General features: G+C 54.3%; 2 protein-coding genes across 5 annotated transcripts; both read right to left on the reverse strand.

Moving 5' to 3' along the window:
- Window positions 1-270: 270 nt before the first annotated feature.
- On the reverse strand, window positions 271-9,104 carry ERN2 (endoplasmic reticulum to nucleus signaling 2). 4 transcript variants are annotated; one of them, NM_001285501.2, is made up of 22 exons: window positions 9,000-9,104; window positions 7,568-7,685; window positions 7,298-7,331; window positions 6,818-6,890; window positions 6,530-6,602; window positions 6,221-6,343; window positions 5,791-5,892; window positions 5,190-5,451; window positions 4,926-5,004; window positions 4,711-4,861; window positions 4,510-4,631; window positions 4,147-4,326; window positions 3,801-4,041; window positions 3,637-3,727; window positions 3,237-3,426; window positions 2,967-3,066; window positions 2,628-2,827; window positions 2,022-2,169; window positions 1,797-1,924; window positions 1,590-1,713; window positions 1,334-1,401; window positions 271-1,268 (listed from the first exon to the last, which is right to left on the reverse strand). In NM_001285501.2, exons 1-22 carry the CDS (start codon window positions 9,069-9,071, stop codon window positions 1,077-1,079), a joined length of 2,871 nt encoding a protein of 956 aa, NP_001272430.2. In that variant the 5' UTR covers window positions 9,072-9,104; the 3' UTR covers window positions 271-1,076. The 4 variants fall into 4 exon arrangements, 2 of the variants coding, with proteins under 2 accessions (NP_001272430.2, XP_015149741.2); XM_015294255.4 differs by lacking the exon at window positions 1,797-1,924 and having other exon boundaries at window positions 1,590-1,796; XR_005839737.2 differs by lacking the exon at window positions 1,797-1,924 and having other exon boundaries at window positions 1,097-1,268; window positions 1,590-1,796; window positions 2,011-2,169.
- Window positions 9,105-9,977: 873 nt separating this feature from the next.
- On the reverse strand, window positions 9,978-19,767 carry UBFD1 (ubiquitin family domain containing 1). The gene is made up of 7 exons (XM_015294495.4): window positions 19,719-19,767; window positions 19,330-19,566; window positions 19,057-19,265; window positions 17,982-18,047; window positions 17,656-17,761; window positions 15,648-15,730; window positions 9,978-14,380 (listed from the first exon to the last, which is right to left on the reverse strand). The coding sequence occupies exons 1-7, from the start codon at window positions 19,747-19,749 to the stop codon at window positions 14,270-14,272; spliced, it is 843 nt and encodes a 280-aa protein (XP_015149981.2). The 5' UTR covers window positions 19,750-19,767; the 3' UTR covers window positions 9,978-14,269.
- Between the last annotated feature and the right edge of the window lie 22 nt (window positions 19,768-19,789).

Raw genomic sequence — 19,789 nt, forward strand, 5'->3', positions numbered from 1 at the left:
CCAGCTCTTCCCACCAGCTGCTGGCTGAGCTCAGCCTTGGACTTGCTCTTTGGCAATGCCAGAAAAACAGAGAACAGCCCTGGGGCTTATTGCAGGAGGAAAGCATTTCTATGCCTCCCCCTTTTCTGTTTGGTCAGAGCCTTTGATTATGTTTCATGTTGTAAGTACTTTGCTAACAGTGTAGTCACACTAGGCTTCTGCAGTAGTCTAGTGCTGATGGCTGACACCTACTGGTGCTCCGGTACCAGTTTGCTTTAAAGGAGGACAAGCTTTTTTTGTTGGTGGTGGTGGTTTTTAATTATTTTTTGTAACATTCTGTATACAATGTTCTTGGCCATACAGTGTTCTGAAGATAAACCAGGCACAAATGCCTTCTTACCTATGGAACAAGATCCCATATCCCAGCAAAAAGAGGAATGGGTCTGCACAAACCCAGCTTGCTATCAGCACTGCTCTGGGGGCCTCGAGCCCCCCCCCGGGGCTGGCATGCCCTCCCAGACCCGGTGCAAAGAGCGAGGCCAAAGCCCTGGGACAGATGCTGAGCACTGATCTGTGTGCTGTCAGCTGGGGATAAGGGCTGCATCCAGGGTCAGCGCTGTGCTATCAGTCCTTCTGCTCCCATCTCTGTGTTAAGCATGTGGACAGCTGCTTCCCCAGGAGGAACCGTGGGAACAAGGCTGCTGATGTGAGGAGCGACCTGTAGGCTCCAGAAGCTGAGCTGCAGCTTCCAGCTGTTCTCAGGAAAGCTTTTTTTTTTTTTTCCTTCCCTTCCTGACTTCTCAAAATACTGCATCTGCAGTAGAGAATTTATATTCTCTGGTCTTCAGGCTCCTATGTCTGACCCTGAGGTTCTGCAAAGGCAGAAGTCTCCGTGGGATTGGCAGACCCTGGACACACTATGCGGTGCCCTTGTCCTCATCTCACCCTGTCCAACTCCATGGGGAGAAGGATGCCAGAAGGTTCCGGGGCTGTCCAGGAGGATGGCTGTGGCCGAGTCCCATCCAGGTAAGCCCCAGAGGTCGATGCTCCGGCAGCCTGGGGCACGAGGAGCGGTGCAGCAGCCACGCTGACCCCACTCACCTCCCTGTGCCCCCCAGCTCAGGGCTGTAGTAGGGGCGGAAGAGCCGCTCGTGGGCGCAGAGCTGCATGGCGCTGTGTGTGTGCAGCAGCAGCCGGGGGAAGCGGGAGGTGAAGTACTGCACGAAGCCGTCGGGGACGGAGCCCAGCGCCTCACGGACCTCAGCGGGCAGCTCGTGGTAGTGGTGCTTCTGCGGGAGAAGAGGGGTGTGAGGGACGGTGGTGCAGTGCAGGATGTGGGGTGGGCAGGACGTACCTTGTTCCTCATGGCGCGCAGCAGGTCACGCACTGAGCTGCCCTTGTAGGTGCGGAACTTGCGCAGGTCTGTGGGGAGAGCGGAGGAGAGGGTGTGGTGAGAGCTGGGGGCACAGCCCCACAGCCACAGGGTTCTGCTCTGCACTGCCTGCACCTCTATCTCCTCCAGCGTTTGGCTGCGGGGCCCTCTGACACCTGGAACGTTCCATTCCCTGCGTATTCCTGCATTAGCACGGCATGCGGCCAGCGCCTCTTACCCATCTGCAGCGGCAGGGAGATGTGCATCCTCCAGTTTGTCCTCACCACGGCACGGCTGCCTGCCTCCAACGCTGCCACCAGGGCCCCCTCGGCCGGCTCCTTCTCCACGCGGTCACTGACATCCTGCACCGTGCAGTGGGGATGCGTAGGTGAGATGTGAGGAAGAAATTCATAGCCCACACTGCAATGCAGTGCCTGGTGCACACCTGGAAGAAATGCAGCTGCTTCTCTGCGCTCCAGAAGAAGGGATGCATGAGGACAGCGGGCGCTGAGGGGCGCTTCTGGGGTTCACTGCTGAGCATAGACGTGATCAGCTCCTTGGCCACGATCTTGTCTGGTGCACGGAACAGAATGGAGCAGTGGTGGCACGAGGAGGACGGGCACAGGGCTCAAAGCAAGCTGGGCACTGCAGGCACTCACAGCAGCCTCACCATGCACATCCTCCTCCAGGCAGGGCAGCTGGCAGGCACCTGCCAGGATGTTGGCCTGGCGCCGCAGGCTGTCCCCAAAGGGGTGCTGTCCTCCCGACACCACGTAGTAGAAAACGCAGCCGGCAGAGAAGATGTCCACGGCGCAGGTCTGCAAGACACAGGCAGGAGATGGGCCCCTCACAGCCCACAGCGGCTTCTCCATTCTGTGATGCATTTGCCTGGCTAAAGCTGCAGCCATGGCAGACAAACACAGCAAAGCAGTTGCTGCCCTCGGCACCCACACGAGCTGACCCAAGCACAAGGCTCCCTGGGACCAGCAGCTGTGCAACCTCCACCTGCCCCACATTTGCCAAAGCAGAGCCAAGGAGCAGAGGGATGAAGCATCACATCTGCTCTACCAGGCTCTGCCATTGCGCTGGGAAGGAGCAATGCAGCAGGGAGCAACGCTGCCTGGGGGAGCCCTGGCACTGAGCGCTGCTGTGCCGGGGCCACGTTTTGCTCCCAGAGCTCTGGTCTGAATCATGTGTTCCAGCAGCACACTGCAAGCAAGGAGGAGGCAGCAGGGGAAGGCTGGTGAGCACTAAGCAGGACACGTGGCTCACTGACGGGGTTCTCCTTCGGTGCCTCCTGCAGCACCTCGGGTGCGATCCAGCCCTCGGTGCCAGGGATGCCAGAGCGCAGACTGAAGCTGTGCCGCCCGCCCTGCAGCTTCTTGCACAGCCCGAAGTCAGAGATGACGGCTCGGATCTGTCCACGGCTGTTGGGGACGGAGATGAGGATGTTGCAGGGCTTCAGGTCGCGATGAACTGCAAGAGGCGGGTTGCAGCATTACCCGCAGGTGGTGCCACAGCTGCAGGGCCGAGTCAGGGGGTGCTGCTGTGATGGCTGAGAACAGGACGCGGTGCCCTGACGGATGCCATCACCACAGGGATGCTGCCACCTCACCAATGTTGAGCGAGTGTAAGTGTGCCAGCCCCGACGTGGTCTGGTGCAGGACAGACACCGGGTCCAGGCTGTGCCGATCGAAGCTAGGGCTCTCCACGTACTGCAACCAGAGAGAGGCAGAGAGGTGAGCTGGGGCTGGTACTGAAGCAAACGGGGCACGGCTGGACAGGAGGAGTGTCAGGTGTATGAGCTCACAGGGAGGCCATGTGCCCGAGGCTTGCCATGCCCAGGGTGGCTGCAGCACATGGCACGAGGGGACTGCGCGCTCACCTCCTGCAGCGTGGCGGAGCAGAGCTCAATGGCGATGTAGTGGAACTGCCTGTCCTTCTCGGTGCAGAAGTAGCGCACGACGTGGGGGTGCTCGTCTGACTCCTGCAGCAGCCGCACCTCCCGGTCCACGAGGTGGAAGCACTCAGGCAGAAGGCGCTTCACAGCCACGTTCCGGCCTTCAAACTGCCCCCTGCGTGCAGAGAGAGATGGCCGGGCACCAGGTAATGCCACAAACCCCCCAGCATGGGAGGGATGCCCAGAGCCATACAGCAGAGGTTCAGCTAAGGTTTACTGTAGGAAAATCACACCCTTCACTGTGCTGGAGGCTCTGAGCTGACGTGCAGGGAGGGGTCATCTCCCCATAGTCACAGCAGGAAGGGGCCCAGTGCCACGCACCCACCTGAAGACGAAGGTCCCTCCCGCTCCGTGGCCCAGCACATCCTTGGGGTTAAAGGAAACTTTCCCAACGACAACCATGTCAGGCTCCGCTTCTGCAGAGGAATGCAGACACCCTGCAGCCTTCCAGCATTACTCCTCCGTGAAGGACGTTGGTTTGGTACCTACCTGCAGACACTGCTGGCTTCATGCTCACCGTCCCATTCACCAGCTCCGTGGGGGCAGCAGGACCAGAGCCTGGCTCCTGCCCAGGTGCACTTCCTCTGCTCCCCACTGGCTGCTCGGGTGCTGCAAGGATGCCCTCACCGGAGCTGCGATGTGGGAGCAGCATCTCCTGCCGTTGCTGCTGCAAGAGCTGAATCTGTTTCTCCAGCTGCTGCTGCTGCACCTCGTGCTGCTTCTGCAGCTTCTGGAGCACAAAGGAGGAATCCTCTCAGCTGCTGCCAGCACCCCCAGCCTTAGCACATTTGTGGCTCCCAGCTCGGAGTGGCAGTACCAGTAGCAGCCCACGCACCATGATGAGGAGCAGCAGGACCCCACCACCCAGCAGCGCTGTGCCGACAGCAGCCAGCAGCAGGTCCCAGTCGCCAGAATCCGGGTACACCTCTGTTTGCTCCCTGTGGCCAGGCTCAGGTGGGACGTGCCCCTCGCTGCCCCGCAGAGCCAGCTCCTCCGCACTGCTGGGGGCCAGGAACTGCAGGAGAGGGGATACTGGGTTATGACAGCACCCGGGGCTCCTCCTCCTCCCAGCTGTTCCCAAAGCTGAGAGATCCACAGGCCCCCCCCTGACACCACCCCATGCGCTGGGACACCGTCCAACCCACACAACCCCTCACGGCCCCAGCAGGGCAGTGACACACAGTGCTCCTCCACTCACATCATCAAACACACTCCTGGCAGGAGAGCTGCGAGGAATGATGGTTTCTGTCGCCTTCCTCAGGTTCTCAGGGAAGGCTCTGAGCATGGTGGTGTGCACCACAGGAGGCAGCTCATGGTGCCCTGGGGTGGGGGAAAGCAGAGAGCTGAGAGCTGCAGCTGCACAGCAAGGCAGCTCCCACTACCCTGTGCAGCGCCGCACCTATCAGCAGCCACTGGTTGTGCAGTGCGGTGATGCTGCCCTGTGGGTACTTGACATCGGTGCTGGGGGTGATCTCACACTCTCCCGACTCTCTCATGGTCACGTCATCTGTGGTGGGGCCATCGATCCTGGCCAGTGTGATGCCCTGCGGCTGCAGGACGGGGCAATGGGGATGAGGTGCACACGCAGCACGGCACGGGGATTCAGATACTCACCACCAGCGCCACGCTGCCGTGCACCAGGGAGGTCAGGGCATAGAAGCTGGCTGCGTGCTTCCCCACGTACAGCGCTGGCCTGCAACACGGGTGCAGCATCAGCTCAGTGGGGCAAGCAGGCATGAGCACCCCCGTGCCACCGCTTGTCACTGTCAGGACCCGCCGGCATCCCACGTCCCTCGAGATGGTGGCAGCTGTGACAGTGCCTCGCCCTAAGCCACCACCCGGAGCCACCCCAGGGGGACCCCACACTGCGTCACCTACAGCAGCTGGGTCTTGGTGGCCGTGAAGTCCTTCATGCTCTGGTGGCCCCAGCGGGCGAGGTGGATGTCCTGCGAGTGGAAGGTCAGGTAGCGCAGCGTCTCCATGGCCAGGTTGAGGTGGGGGATGCGCCGCAGGCTGTCCTGGTGCCACACGTAGATGCCGACCACGGGTGAGCCATAGTTCTGTGCCCACAGCACCTCTCCGCTCTCCTTGTCCAGCGTCACCACCAGCCCATCCCCGCTGGAGGCAAAGTGAGACATTTCTGGATGGACACAGAGGGGGAGGCAATGTGGAGGTGCTGCCTGTGTGGCTGCATCCCTCTGCCAGCCACGCACTGTGGGCTTGGGGAGACCCAATGCGTCCCACAGCTCCACAGGTGTCCTGCAAGGCACAGCAATGGGCCGAGGGGACTGTCTGTGCCAGAGGAACACACGCTGCCCATCCCATAGCCACGGCTCCATCTCTGCCAGGCAGGTGAGCCCTAGCACAACACAGCACAGCATGGCACAGCAGCTGCATTCCCCAGCAGCCATGGCAGCCCAGGTCCCAGCTGCAGCAGCACCACGGCACAGCCAGTGTGGGCAGGGCCAGGGACACTCACTGTAGGGGTAGGACTCCTCGTAGAGCGGTGCCGAGTAGTCAGAGTAGGTGGCGTTCCAGCGCAGCTCCCTCGTCTTGGTGTCATACATGGTGATGACGTACTCTGGGGCGAGAGCAGAGCAGCACAGTCACTGTGTGCCATGGGGACGATGCCTTGGGTGCAGAGGGGAAATGCTGACACCCCAGGAGCTGCCAGCATGAAGCCAGTGCCAGTTCCAGCCCCAGCACACTGGTAGCGCTGAGCCCAACGCCACAGCGTGCTGCTGCAGAAAACCAGACTCTGCTCTTCTGCCACTTCCAAATGGACAGCAGAGCCTGCTGCTGGCAGCAATCACAAAGACCACCCCAGACGGCAGCAGCCCCCATGGAGGTGGTGGAGCAGCCCAGCACACCCTGGGACCCATTGGGGGAGGGGGGGAGAGCAGCCTTACGGGTGCGGCCGATGTAGAGCAGTGGGCTGGAGGGGCACACCCCATCCCAGGCCTCTGTTGAGAGCGTGGTCTGCTTCTCCCCTGACTTGGGGTCCACAATGAACCAGGTGTCCTGCTTCTTCCCTGCCAACGAGAGCACACTTTGCCCTAAGGCTCTGCAGTGCTGCTTTCCCACTCAGCAGCTGCCTCCTTCCCACCTCTCCCAGCCCACGGCCACGCATCCACGAGCTCCCCGCACTCCCTCCCTGCAGCTCCACGCTCACACATCAGGCACTTTCCCCAGCAGCAGTTCTGCCCGAGATCTCATACCCGTGTAGAGCACCCCGTCCGAGCTGCGGCATGGTGACGACTGGACCAGCTCCGGGATGGTGAACGGCAGCTTCTGCAACACAGAGAGTGTGTGGCCTTGGTGCCACAGCCAGCCTGAGCTGCAGCCTCCCCGCGCCCAGAGCTGGGCCAGGATTCTCCCAGACAGCACAGCCCAGTGCAGCTGTGCCATCCCGCACCACCCAACAATACGTCACGGTGTCAAGGACCAACAGCTGCCGCAGCCCAGGGGAGCAGAGGGGACAGGTGGGCCGCGGCCCCCCCACTGACCATCAAGCCTTCTTTTTTCTTCCCTCCCAGGATGTATAGGCTGCCATCGTTAGGGTCTGGCAGAAACGCTGGTCTGAAAAGCGGGAGAACAACCCATGAGCTGCGCCCAACCTCCGGGAACACATCGATGGCTGAGCAGGAGATGCAGTAAGGCAACCCCTCCAGCAGAGGTCCTGGAGGGTTCCTTCCTGCCCCACGGCAGCACGAGCAGCTCCCTGCTGTCCCCGGCTCCCCTGCAGCTTGAAGGGGACTCAGGGAATTCCTCTGATTTCTCTCCCATGCTTTTGTGCATGGTGGTACTGCTCTGCCACAACTGTTGCTCATCATCGTGCATGTAGTGCTAGCACAAAGGTGGGCCTGGTGACCTTCTCTAAGGCTGTGAATGGGTTGGTTCTCAGGGCAGCCCCATCTGTCAGCATCCCTGAATGCCTCCTGCAGGGCTGGAGGTAACAGCCTGTCTGGCAGGACAGCAATACTCACTCTGCGACGTAGACCGGCACCTGTAGAATGGGATCTGAAAAAGAGAGCGAAACACACACGTCAGCAGCCTCACCCCTTGCAGGGGACAGCGTGGCAGTGTTTACACACAGCCGTGTGCTGGCATGCTCAGGGCAGACCTATTTGCATGTCAGACCCAGAATAGTCACGGCCAGCAGCACAACCAATGCTCTCTGCCAGCAGCCGTGCAGGGACAGAGCTGTGCCCGGGGAGCGCACAGAGCTGTGGGGTGAGCCCTGGGCTGGCACTCACCGTCCTTCAGGGTCCACCTGACGTCTCCAGTGCTCTTACTGACTGCGTGGAGGTTTCCATCCAGCGTGGATATGAAAAGCAGAGTTTCTGGGACAGTCACAGCGCTATCTTTGAGACACTGAGGGCAGAAATGGAGGCCTTAGGGCACGGATGGACTGGGGATGAGCCTGGTGCTGTGCCACCCAACAGCACTGTGCCACCTTGTAGAACCTGTGCCACCCAACAGCACTGTGCTGTATGGCTCCCACGGAGCAGCAAGGGAGCAGGCTGCAGGGAAGCAGACCGAGGTCCTCCCTGCTCCCAGGTGAGGAAAACCTTCTGTGCCGAGCACAGCACACCCATCAGGTCTACGATACAGAACAGCATAGGATATCTGCTAGGAGCAGCCCAGAGGTGCTGTGTTTTATGAATGGGTGGCAGAAGTGCCAAATCCCCACTGCTCTGGGGCATGCTGTGCCTGCAGGGCTGGCTGTGGGCTGACTGTGTCCGGCTGTCCCCATGGCCCCTCCCGAGGGTGACACACGCAGCCCGGCCACCAGCTCCTTCCAGAAGCAAACTTGCTGGGCGAGTTTTAATGCCAGAAGTGCAACTAATGGTGTAGGCTCTCACAGCCATGCGCTTCAGCTGCCTTTATGATTAGGGACCAATTGCAAACCTGCTGCGGAGAAGGGAACTGCTGCTTCCGTGTGCCGTGTCCACATTCGCGAGCGCCAGCTCACCCGCCGCGCTCACCCTCCGGCCTCACCCCATTGGCAAACAGGATGGGGACAGGAGCGACGCGGCACAGGAAGCGCGGGGACAGCACCTGCTGCCCGACACGGACCGACGCTCGGTGCACGGGGCCCCGGCTGCTCATCCCACCGCTGCACCGGCTCTGACCCGCAGCTCACCACGTCCTCGGCCACGAGCCAAGCACAGGGCTCAGCCTGAGGACCCGGCCAGGCGAAAGAGCAGGACCCAGCACAACCCCTGCCCGCGGGGATGCTGAGTGCCCGTCCGCAGGACACAGCTGCGATCGCAGCGGGGCCCGCTGATGCGTCCTCCCTGGGGACTCCCGCAGAAATCCCCCCCGGCGCTGCAGCCCTGAGGGCCTTCGGGGTGTCCGGAACCGACACCGCCGCCCCGGCAGAGCCGCAGATGTCACTGCCGCAGCCTCCCTCCGACACTCCCTCGGCCCTCGCAGCTCCGTCCCTCTCTTTCCCTTCGGGCAGCACGACCGCAGCCCGCCGCCGGCCCGCTCCGTGCCGCAGCGCAGCGCAGCGCCCGTCCAGCCGCGGGGCGCCCACCCCCCCGGGCGCGCACTCACACGGAGCGCACCCGCCGCTCCCGCACTCGGCCGTCCAACGGGCGCCTCCCGCGCACCCCGCAGCGCCGCTCGCAGAACCACGCGTGGCGCACCGCGCTGCCCCGCTCAGCCCCGCTCACCCCGTACCTGTGCGGGCGGCGCGAGGAGCGGCGCGAGGAACAGCAGCAGCGCGGGGAGCAGCGCGGCGGGGCCGCCCATGGCCCGGGCATGCCGGTGGCACAGCGCGGGGCCGGGCGGGGCCGCGCTATCGCCCGAGAGGCAGCGGGGCCGGGCCGGAACCAGGACGCGGCTTCCTCCCCGCCGCCCCCTCCCGGCCCGGGGCGGCCGCACGGGGACGGGGCGGGGGGGGGCAGTCCGGGCAGCGCCTCTCGGAGCTGCGCCTCGCCGTGCTGATACGCTGGGCTGCTCCTCCTGCAGCAGCGCCGGGGGTCGGACGTGTTCTCCCCGCAAAGACACGCGGGAGGTGAAGGGGAGCGCCCTCAGATCCCCCCCTTTCTCCCCTACCAATTGTGGCATTGCCCCCTATGATTTAGAGCACGCCTTGGTATCGCGCTGAAGGGACGTTACTCCATCTGGCGCACGTACGTTCTTATCATCTGCGTTGAACTTTATTGCAGCACTAACGCTGTAAGTTTATCTCATCCCATTATTCCCCTCCCTCCCGCCCCCCAATGGATGGGGAGCGGGGGGAAGAAAGTTTCTAAAGCCACTAACGAACATGGGACAGCACATGCTGAGCATTAAGAGCCGGGGCTGTAGGGGCATCTGCTTTTTGGGGGCTGACCCCGTTCGTATCAGGATGCCGGCTGGGCACACTCAGCATGACACGGGCATCTTATGAACAAAAACAAGATTGTACCCTGGGGGTGAACAGGCAGCTAAGGAAGTACTGCCTGTAACCCACCTCCTTTTTGTAATTAGCAACGTAAGGCACTGAGCTGAAATCACTGCTCCTGGAGAGCAGCACTGATGGCATCAGGATCAGCCCTGTGCAGGGGCTCCCAGCTGTGACACCCCCAGGCACATCCCAGGCCCCAGCCCTGCTGATGCCATGAGCTGCAGTTGGTGTGTGCAGAATGCCCAAAGACTCCGACACAGACAGACTTCATTATCAAACTTTAATTCATAAGACTAATTAATCTTACAGAATAAAACAATAGGATAACCAGTCAAGGTTACACTTAAAAAATCCAGCAGTGCAAATCTAAGACTAAATATGTCATCTCCCGCTCCCCAGAAATAGGCAATAGATTATTTAAAAATACCATTAAACATGGTACTTACATATTCCATTTAAAATAAATCTGCAGTGGACACAAACATCTAAAGATCCTTTTGTTTTTAAAACAAGAAACGAAAGAATGAATTGCTCAGAACATGGATAAGACATCATGAACTTCCATGAGTGCAGAGAGCAAATCCGTGGCTGAAGGCAACAGGGGAACGTGGCACAGAACGAAAACAGTTTGATGGGGAAATAATGTTACAGAGGGAAAGAGGAAGCCAAGAAAGGAAGGGAAGAAGCCTGAAAGCAAACCTTGCTGCATGGGGTTGGCACAGTGCTGGGTGGGAATGCTGTGCTGTAGGGGCACGGGCAGCCCCGGCCACAGCACAGGGACAGCGGGCACAGAACATTGGGGCTGACATGTCACTGTGTGTGTGTGTGTGTGTGTGTGTGTGTGTGTGTGTGTGTGTGTGTGTGTGTGTGTGTGTGTGTGTACCAGATGTGAGCACTGCGTGTGAACAGCTCGTCTGGGTCCTGGAACTCATCTCCCCTTCTCTCTTTTGTGATTTTAGTTACCTGTTTCTCATCAGACTCTGTCACTAACAGTAATTAATGATTTCCTTTAAACTTGATATGAAAAATGTGTAAATAATACAGCGTTTTCATGCAGGACACATTCTATGATCGGACCCAAACAAGGTTTAAATGATATCTTTTTAAAATCCCAATGAAAAATGAATCCAGGAGTCGCTCATGCTCAGGATGCCAAGTGGGTGCAGAAGGAATGCTGTGCTCTGAACAAGGAGAGGAAGGGGATCCCGGCAGCAGGCAGGGGGTGTGGGAACAGCACTGGGGGAGCTGGAGCACCCCGAGGAGCAAAGTGAGTGCAGCAGGGCTGCTGGGGGGGACAGGGCAGCAGTGGGGGTGGAGATTGCAGCAGCCGCCACACGTTTGTGCTCTGGTTGCTTCCACCACTGAGCAGTAAAGCCGACACATCTGGTATGGTTTCCTAAGGAACCCCCAAAACAGCACTTGTGGGGAACAACACCTATACACACAACATGGAAATGACCTCCATAGAAAGGCATCATATTGTCGTTTAAGTGAAGAAATTAAGCTTTTGCATAGGAATCGCTGCAGCTATTACCAGAAACCTCCTATGGAAGAGTACACATTGGATCTCAAAGCAATCTTCATCAGCCAACTGAAAGCACTCCTTACATCTTCACATCACATCTGACACCATGTCTCAGCAGGGACCAAAGCTGCCTCCTGCACAGCACTGCTTCGTGCCCACCAGCCCTGGGGAGCACCACAGCTCTCAGAGCAAACCCAGAGGCAGCAGGAGCCTGGCACACACCTCTGGTCAGGTGGGCTGCAGCACAGCAGGACTAAACACACAGCGTGTTCTCTTGGATGTTAATGATCAATGACAATAACCGCCTCGGAGAAATGGGCACACAGCAGTTGATACAGAGCTCCACATCCTTCCAAAAGAGAGAGGATCTTAAAAGATGCTGCTAAATTCAGTAGGAATATTGGCTTCAAAGAACTCCTGAGAGCCCACTGCAACGACCCAACAAACACCAATTAAAGCATTTCCAGTAAGCATCACTTTCCTGTATTTTAAATTAAATTTTGCACATAGAATAAAAGAAACTCAAGTCTTCAAATAAAATTTAAATAGAAAAGAAGCACCTAAACAGGACCACTTTTGATCATCCTTGTTTATAATTTTTTCTTGTTCATGTCTAACGCTGCTTTGTAACCCCCAATTTCATACTCGGTTTGAGACATGTTGCTGTCTCCAGCACGGTGGGGGGACAGGCTGGGAAGGTGCAGGGAAGGTGCACTGCTGCTCCTGGTGCCCTCTGATCCTGGCATTGGGCAGTGCCCACGGTGCCATGTGCATTCACTATGATCCTGCACCAAACCCAGACCCCACAGCACCTCAGGGAGGAGCTGAGCCACAGACAAGTCCTCTCAGGGGCAAGCCAGGGAAAGAGCAGGGGAGGAAATCGGGTGTGAATGGATGCAGAGCGCTCCAAGCAAGCCAGGCAGTGAGTGGAGCTGACAGTCAGAACCAAAGAGACAGATGAGTGCAAAGGTGAACCCAGGGGACAGAAGAGACCAGCGCCATTAATTACCCTCATACACCAGCTACAACAATGATGGAGTACTGCAGCACATACACCTTTCACCAGGGACTGAAAGTTAAAGTTAAAGCTTTAACACCCACACTGGCAATCAGAAAGTAAGAATGACAGAAGAACTGCTAACTCCAACCCACTGCAAGAGCCCCCACCTGCAGCCCCCAGGGCTTCTGCATTGCTGCAGCACCACAGGTGGAGACCTCACAATATGGGAGTAACCAGAACATCACTACTTTCTATCTTGGATATGGAACACCTTTACAATTCGTATTGCATCAATGCTCTAACTGAAAGAACAAAACAAAAGCTGCTTACATTGCTATCAAGAGCCTACAGGTAAATACGCACCCTTAACACATACCATGGAGTGAACACTTTCCCAAGTCTCTCAGATAAAACAAAATACTCATTTAGGAGTTTGCACCTGCTGAGTTTCCACTGGGCTATTTCAAGGCAAGTGAAAAATGGATATGGAATATATTCAGTTCAGCTGTTCCTAAAAGGATATTTCTAAGCAAGTTTCACAAAATGCTGAGCTATTTGCTTTGAGGAATATTAAGCTTACAGGGTTAAAACAACCAAAACCAAACAGCCATGTGTTAGCTGCAGATTTAACACGCAGCCAGACTGACTCAGTCTGACTGCACATACAATCCGGTAGGGGTGTGCACCTTGTCAGGACTGGAAGGTCCTTGCAGAAAACCTGAGATAAATGGCACGTTAATTGCTGAGATGACACTGAATACCACAAACCAATGGCACGGAAAGGTATTTCAGACAGAACTGGATGCAAGAACTTACTGTAAGAACTTACTGTAAACTTGAGCCAAAGAAAAGCTGGAAGGTAACTGAAATTTCAGAAGGTCAGTTGCTGGACAGATCCCCCTGGTTTGGCAGGGTTCACTGAAGAAGATACCCATACGCTTTCAGATTTGGATCACAGAAGGCTACTGCAGTTATTTACGATGCAAAATGGCATCAGAACTTCCCTCTCCCACCTCTGTCCTCCTCCCCAACACAAGCAGGAGAAGGCAGGCCCATTGGGTTCGCTTCCTTTGTGAGATCTGCGTTACAGCTTCAGACACTCACACCAGCATGGTTACGGGGTGCAGCCCGGAGCTCTCTGTAGGTTTGCTCTCCAGTCAGACACGTAAGCATCGTCACCACAGCTGCAATGTGACTCGGGGCTGCAGTGTGCACAGAGCTCCAAAACGCAGCACTCCGGGCAGAAGTGGAGCAGAGAGGGAAACAACGGCAGCACGAAGCAGGACAGTGAGCAGCACCGGGTCACAGTGCTTACAGAACATCCACAGTGGTGTTCCTCTGCTCCAAACGTGCCACGGAGTACCAACCCACAGCTTCCAGCACTGGGAGGGAGGGGAGGGTTAAACAAAACAACAACAACAACAAAAAAAGGGAGGGCATCTTTGGGTTTAAAAAACGAATAAATGCAGAGTTTTGCCACCAAAGATTCAAACCCGAAAGGAAAGGGCCAGCAGAATATGGCTTGCTGAACATCGATTTTGCATACTGTTACACTGCTTCAAGTTTATTTCTAAAAATAAACTGGTTCTGAAATTCTCAGTCACAACCAAGTCACTAAATTAAGTCTAATGCTCGGAACTGAAAGATTATGAAAATAGCTGTTTTTGTTCAAACCATGTAAAAAAAGCCTCAATAATACATTGTAATAGTTTCTTTTTAAAACTAAATTGGAAGATCGACTCTCAGCAGATTTAAGTGTATTACACACAATATTTTGTGAATTAGAATTTATTGATTTCCACTGCATTTTGCTTTAAATACGGTTGAAGCTGACTGCAGAAAAGGGATGGTGAAAATTTTAAGTTAAAAGTAAACTAATGGTGAAAGAACATCACCTCTGGCTTCCATCAATGCCTCTTTTATCATATTTTATTAATAAGTTCCAGGACTGTCACATCCAGGCATGCTGGAGGCCTCTCCCAGCAGTGTCCTTAGCTTTGTGTCATTTTCCTGTGCCAGAGGTGAGCGTGCTTTCAAAAATACTGCCATTTTCCCAGCACCGTGTCTTTGATTGCATCAACATATTGATTTGGTACCCAATAGACCCAGTAGTAAGACGCTTCTGTTGGGCCCAGCTGAAATGCCTGCAAAGTTAAGAACAACAACATTTACAAATGGGAAACAGAACAGCTGATAGCAGACAGAGCGGACGTACGTTTATCCTCTGCAAAATCACACAAGCCTGCTACACCACGGCCTCCTCCAAACACCTCTGTGCACTACATGCATTTCGTATGAAATTAGAGAAAACATCCCTCTGAGAAACAACTGCAAAGTGCCCGTGACAGCCATGAGCTCTGTCCTTTTAAGATAGTCTCGCTGCAACAAAATCTCTCAGCCAGTTTCAAGGACGTGAGGAATTTACTCTGGGAGACAGAACGTACCGTGTAACCCAAAGATAAGTCTCTACAGAAACTACGGGAATGCACAGAGCTAGGAAGCTGAACAGGAACTAAGGCAGTGATCACGTTTTAATTGGTGAAATCTCACGGATTAAAATAGATTTAGATAATGTCCTGTTCTCTAGTTCTGTCAGCAGGGAGAGGAGAGGACGAGCACCATAGCATGCCAACAACCTCCACCCTTGTCTTAGAATCATTATTGTATCATATCCAGAAGAGGACGTTTTCTTTTATCAGTGATCAAAAACCAAACATGTGAGCAAAGACTCGACCAGCTCCCTCCTGCAGACAGTAGTTTGAAGGTACAGCATTTCTTCCCCTAAAGAAAGGGCACAGACTCATATAAGGAACTTACTTCAGCATTAGAAGTTACTTATTGTGCTCCATAAAGCAAAACCTCAAAAGAAACCAGAGATTAAAAGAAACAGACAAAAAAAAAAAAAAAAAAAGAATCCAGCAGAATCAGCACTGCTCTCTTCTTAAGTGTGCTGCTTTCCTGTACCCAATAGCAGTTTTTCAGAAAATCCCATGGGGAAAAATATTACAGAATCAAATCACTTTTCACTTTTAGACCTCCAGCAAAGCCTGTTTATACAAACAGAATACGACAGAAACCAGAAATTAAACTAGATAAAGGAAATTCTCTATAATACTAAGAAATCCTGAATTATGCTGTTATACCAGCAAAATTACTTGTGCTGTCACAAGACAGAGGATACTAATTTTGACTGACACTTGTGAAACCAGCCCAGGTTTCCACAGAGAAGCTGACACTCAACGTGCCAGCCCAAATATTTACATTGTGTTAGCAGACAATGTTGACATTCTGACATTCCACAACACACCAAGCTGGTACCGCTTTCAGTTTCAGCATTGCTCTATTCTGACAACTTTACTTCTGCATATTCTGTAACTGGAATGATATTAACGAAGTGGAGACGTTACTTACCATCATGTGATAATCCTCATGTCCTTCAATAGGTTCACTCACCACATTTTTAATGGATGCCATGGGTAACTTTTCTGTTCTCTCTACATTAAAATTGATCAAAGCATTATTTCTGATGTATGAGGAAGCAGAATGTCATGCTAACTTCAAACACCACCTCCGTTACTTCCAGAAACTCCACTCTTACCAGCACAGCGCTCGCAGTGAGAGCCAGGCCAGGGAAGAGCATTCAGAACCGACTATCAAGGATTATACAGAACTGCAAGGCTGAAGACAGCTGAGCAAAGTGAGGCTGGCTAGCCCTCAGCTAGCCCTGGCTTCATCTTGAGAAAACGCTCCATTGTTGCTTTAGGAGCACAGGCAAAGTAACATTCACGGGTGAGCAGGGAACGAAGATGGCTACAATTCCTGCAGCCTGATGCCAGCCAGCAGGAACCACCAACAAGCACCAAGTACATCACTCATGGCAGATTTCTCTCTTATGTCCCCACTTCTATCTGAGGACTTAACCCCCAGGTGACCCCATCCAGTTCAGCTTTCAGTGTCAGCCTAACATTATTTTCTCGGATATAACAGAGAAAACCATAAATATCCTACAGTGGAGAGACTGAACAAGGAATTCCTTAGATCTATATAACTAATTTGTGATCCAGGGGAAAAAAAAAAAAAAAAAAAAAAAGGACTTATTATTAAAAAGCAAGCAGGGAAATAAACACTGTGATGTAAAGACAAAAGAATCAGTTTCAGTTTTCTAAGACTGACAAATGAAAAAAACACGTTAACAGCCAGCTGTGTTCATCCTAGCCCTGATGTGCTGGCATGTGTCAAACATTTCTCAGAGCAGGAAGGAGTTTTTCCCCTAACAACAGCCAGCAATTACAGCCAGTCCCTGAAGGAAGTAAGCTGCTGCTAATTTTGGGAAGTAGGGAAACAGGTTATATTAAAGACAGTCAATTACGAGAAGAATCAAGTTTCAAAGCTTAAGAAGCAGTAATGCAGAGCACTTCAGAAATACTGAACTTGAAACTGATGTAGAAGGTAAGGGAAGAGTATTAATTGCCTAAACACTAATCGTGCATTTTGAATACAGTATCAATGACAAAAAGACCCACCTGCCCGACCTATAGAAGAGAAGATACATAATCTGTTACTTAGCCTAAGAGATGCTATTCCAATGGGTATCCATAGAGTTTTTAAAGCCAGAAAGTCTTCACAGTCAAGTTTGTTGTAGTAGGAAAGGAGATTTCTGCTTACTTTGGAAATAACGTAGCAGCTGAATGCGCCATCCAAAGCTAATATTACATCCAATTAGGTTACTTTGCTGGCACAGAGCAAGCCCTTCTATTCATTACAATATTGCCCCATCCCAGTCAAATTAGAAGTGCACAGCTTCCTTTGGAGGCAGGGGGATTCTCTGAGACACCTCCAGTGCTGCATGCTATCACCACAGCACTTTCAGCTCGTCCTGGCACCACTCAGGACAGTAAACTGATTCCTCTGCACAGTAACACACGCTGTGGCTCCTGCAGTTGTACATCACTGAAACAAGACACTCCCCCGATTTTTGTTGGAAGGACAGATAACGACAAAGATGCCAACACTCCTACTCTTACTCCCAGTTCTATGACTCTTCAGAGTCTCAGCCAAGTCATCGGGCCTCTATGCGGTGCTGGCATCGAACCAATGTTTATGAAGTGCTTTTGAGATACATGAGAAATGCCAAATATTGCAATTCACGTTTGGAGCTATGAATAGCAGACTGGAACGCACGTCTACTGGCACCATTGAGCTCAAGTTTTTCAAGAACAGAAATAACGTATCAACGAATGTTCAATGATCTGAGAGAATGGCATTTGAGAAACAGCAGCAGAATTTAGTTTTGAAGTAATGAGATGACAGCGTTATCTCTTAAACACAATCCAGTCACGCCAGAAGATATTTCTCATTCCCACAGTTCACTTATACTCCAGTTACCAAACAACCACCTCAGAGCTTCAGCATTTCTCACCTTTTGTACCAATCCATAGCTGGTCTTGCTCGAGTTTAAAGGTCAATCTTACTTTCCCCCCTGATTTGTTGTACATGCCAGATAATGGCACAGCTGGTAGGTGTTCCTACAACAAAGGCAACGTGGTAAGTCGCAGGGAATGAGCAACAGGAACAGCTGCACCTCTTACTTTCTGAAGCATAAGAACGATCCAATTTATCAGTTTTCTTCCCAGACAGAAAGGAAAGCTAAACCAGCACAGTTGGTCTCAGACCACAAAAAACAAAACAAGAAAAAACCCACCTCTTCTCTGACTGCGACAATGCCCCAGGTACCCACTTACCTACCTGAACACCTTTAATGGAAGGCATCACATCGTCAGGTTTTCCTTTATCCAATACTTTTCTGTGTTGCTACAATGTAAAAACAGAAATGAGGATTTACATAAACACAACAGAGTTTCTCAATTTACTTCCGATGCACCCTGAATCCAACAGATCCCAACAGCACTAGGAGACAGTTAAAGACTACCCATTGTCATTTATCACGCAGGAAACGGTTAATTTTCAAAGTTAACTGAGCACTCCCTACAATAGCCTGCATCAATTATAGAGATGAATAAAATCCCAGTATAATGCAAAGGGTAACATCCTTTGTAGGATGCACAAATATATCAATATATACACGTAAAAGGAATACAAGTTTCACTTTGAAAAGTACATGCTGAATGACATGGTTGGCACTGGGCAAGACAGTTTTAACAGTCAGGGGTTATATTCAGTGAATGGTAGAAAGTCCTCTAGATCTGACAGTGCAGCATACCGCAACACAGCACCAAACAGGAAGATTAGAGCAGTAGTAACCAAGAAAACCATGCTCAGAGCTCATAAGTTGCTGAGTACCTTTAAGCAATGATGGAACTTACAGTGAACGTGAACTATGACAAATTACAGAAAAACAAAAGTACGTCTCATAAAGGTTGCAGATCAACGGTGCACATCTCTAAGTTTTTAATCTAGTTTATCTGAGGGAGGTCGCCAACACCTTGAGCCAAAAATCCTCCATCAGCCCACAGCGCTGCAGTGCAGCCACAGAACGGCGCTGCGGGAGGGAGTCCCAGGTGTGATGGGGATGCTCTGCAGCCACGCTGCCTTCAGCACGGAGGGAGCTGCCCCCACACCCATTTTAAAGCCAGATTTTAGAAATCCAATTGCTTTACACCAACAAAACCTAGTTAGCTGTGAGATATAATTGACGTTGGCTTTGCTTGTGCTAACAACATGAAACGTTTGCTCTGCTTACAGCCCCGGGGGGACCACACAGCCCCCCCAGGCCCCTCCACAACTGGGGGGCACGCAGCATGGCACAAGCAGCACGCAGTCCCACCCAGCCGTCCCCCCCCAGTCCCGGGGACCCCCGTACCTTCTGCCTGCAGAGCGGCTCCTTCTTGCTCTCCTCCGCCTTCCCCTCTTGCTGCGCCGCATCCTTGGGCGTGTTGACAGCCAGCACGTCGTTGATGGTGGAGCCCACCACCATGATCTTGGCACCGTTGGTGACTTTGATCTCTCGCAGCGTCTTCTCCTCGGGCAGCAGCCCCTTGAACATCACCTTCTGCATGGCGGGCGGCAGGCCTGGGGGGAACGGGGGGGTCAGGGGGCGGCGGCCGGGACGGGGCCTGGGGGCCGCCCCACGCACCTGTCAGCGAGTGGATCTTCTGCTTCAGGTCGGCGCCCGTGCTGTCCAGGCGGAACTTCACGTCGTACTTGTTCTTGTTCCAGATCACCCGCAGCTCCACCAGCTCCTGCCCGCTCTCCGCGTCGCTGCCGTTGCTGACGGCGCCCGGCGGCGCGGCCCGGCACCCCTCGCCCCGCGGCGAGCCGCCCTCCCCGCCGCAGCCCAGCGCCTCGGCCTCCATGCCCGGCTCCGCGGCACCTGCGGGGAGCGGAGGGGAAGAGCCCGGCCCCGGGGAGCCGCCCAGCCCCGGCCCTCGGCGTTCCGCCTACCGCCGCCGGCCCCGCCCCGCGCCGCGGCGGCCCCGCCCCGCCGGCCCCGGCCCCGCGTCGTCCCGGGCCGCCCGCTCCTACCTTCGGCGGCGGCGGAGGGGGTGGCGGCCATGATGATTGTGTACAATCTGCCGCGGGGGGCGCCGGGAAAC

The sequence above is a fragment of the Gallus gallus genome, chromosome 14 (genome assembly GCF_016699485.2).
Source record: "Gallus gallus isolate bGalGal1 chromosome 14, bGalGal1.mat.broiler.GRCg7b, whole genome shotgun sequence".
In the NCBI taxonomy this organism is placed as follows: Eukaryota; Metazoa; Chordata; class Aves; order Galliformes; family Phasianidae; genus Gallus; species Gallus gallus.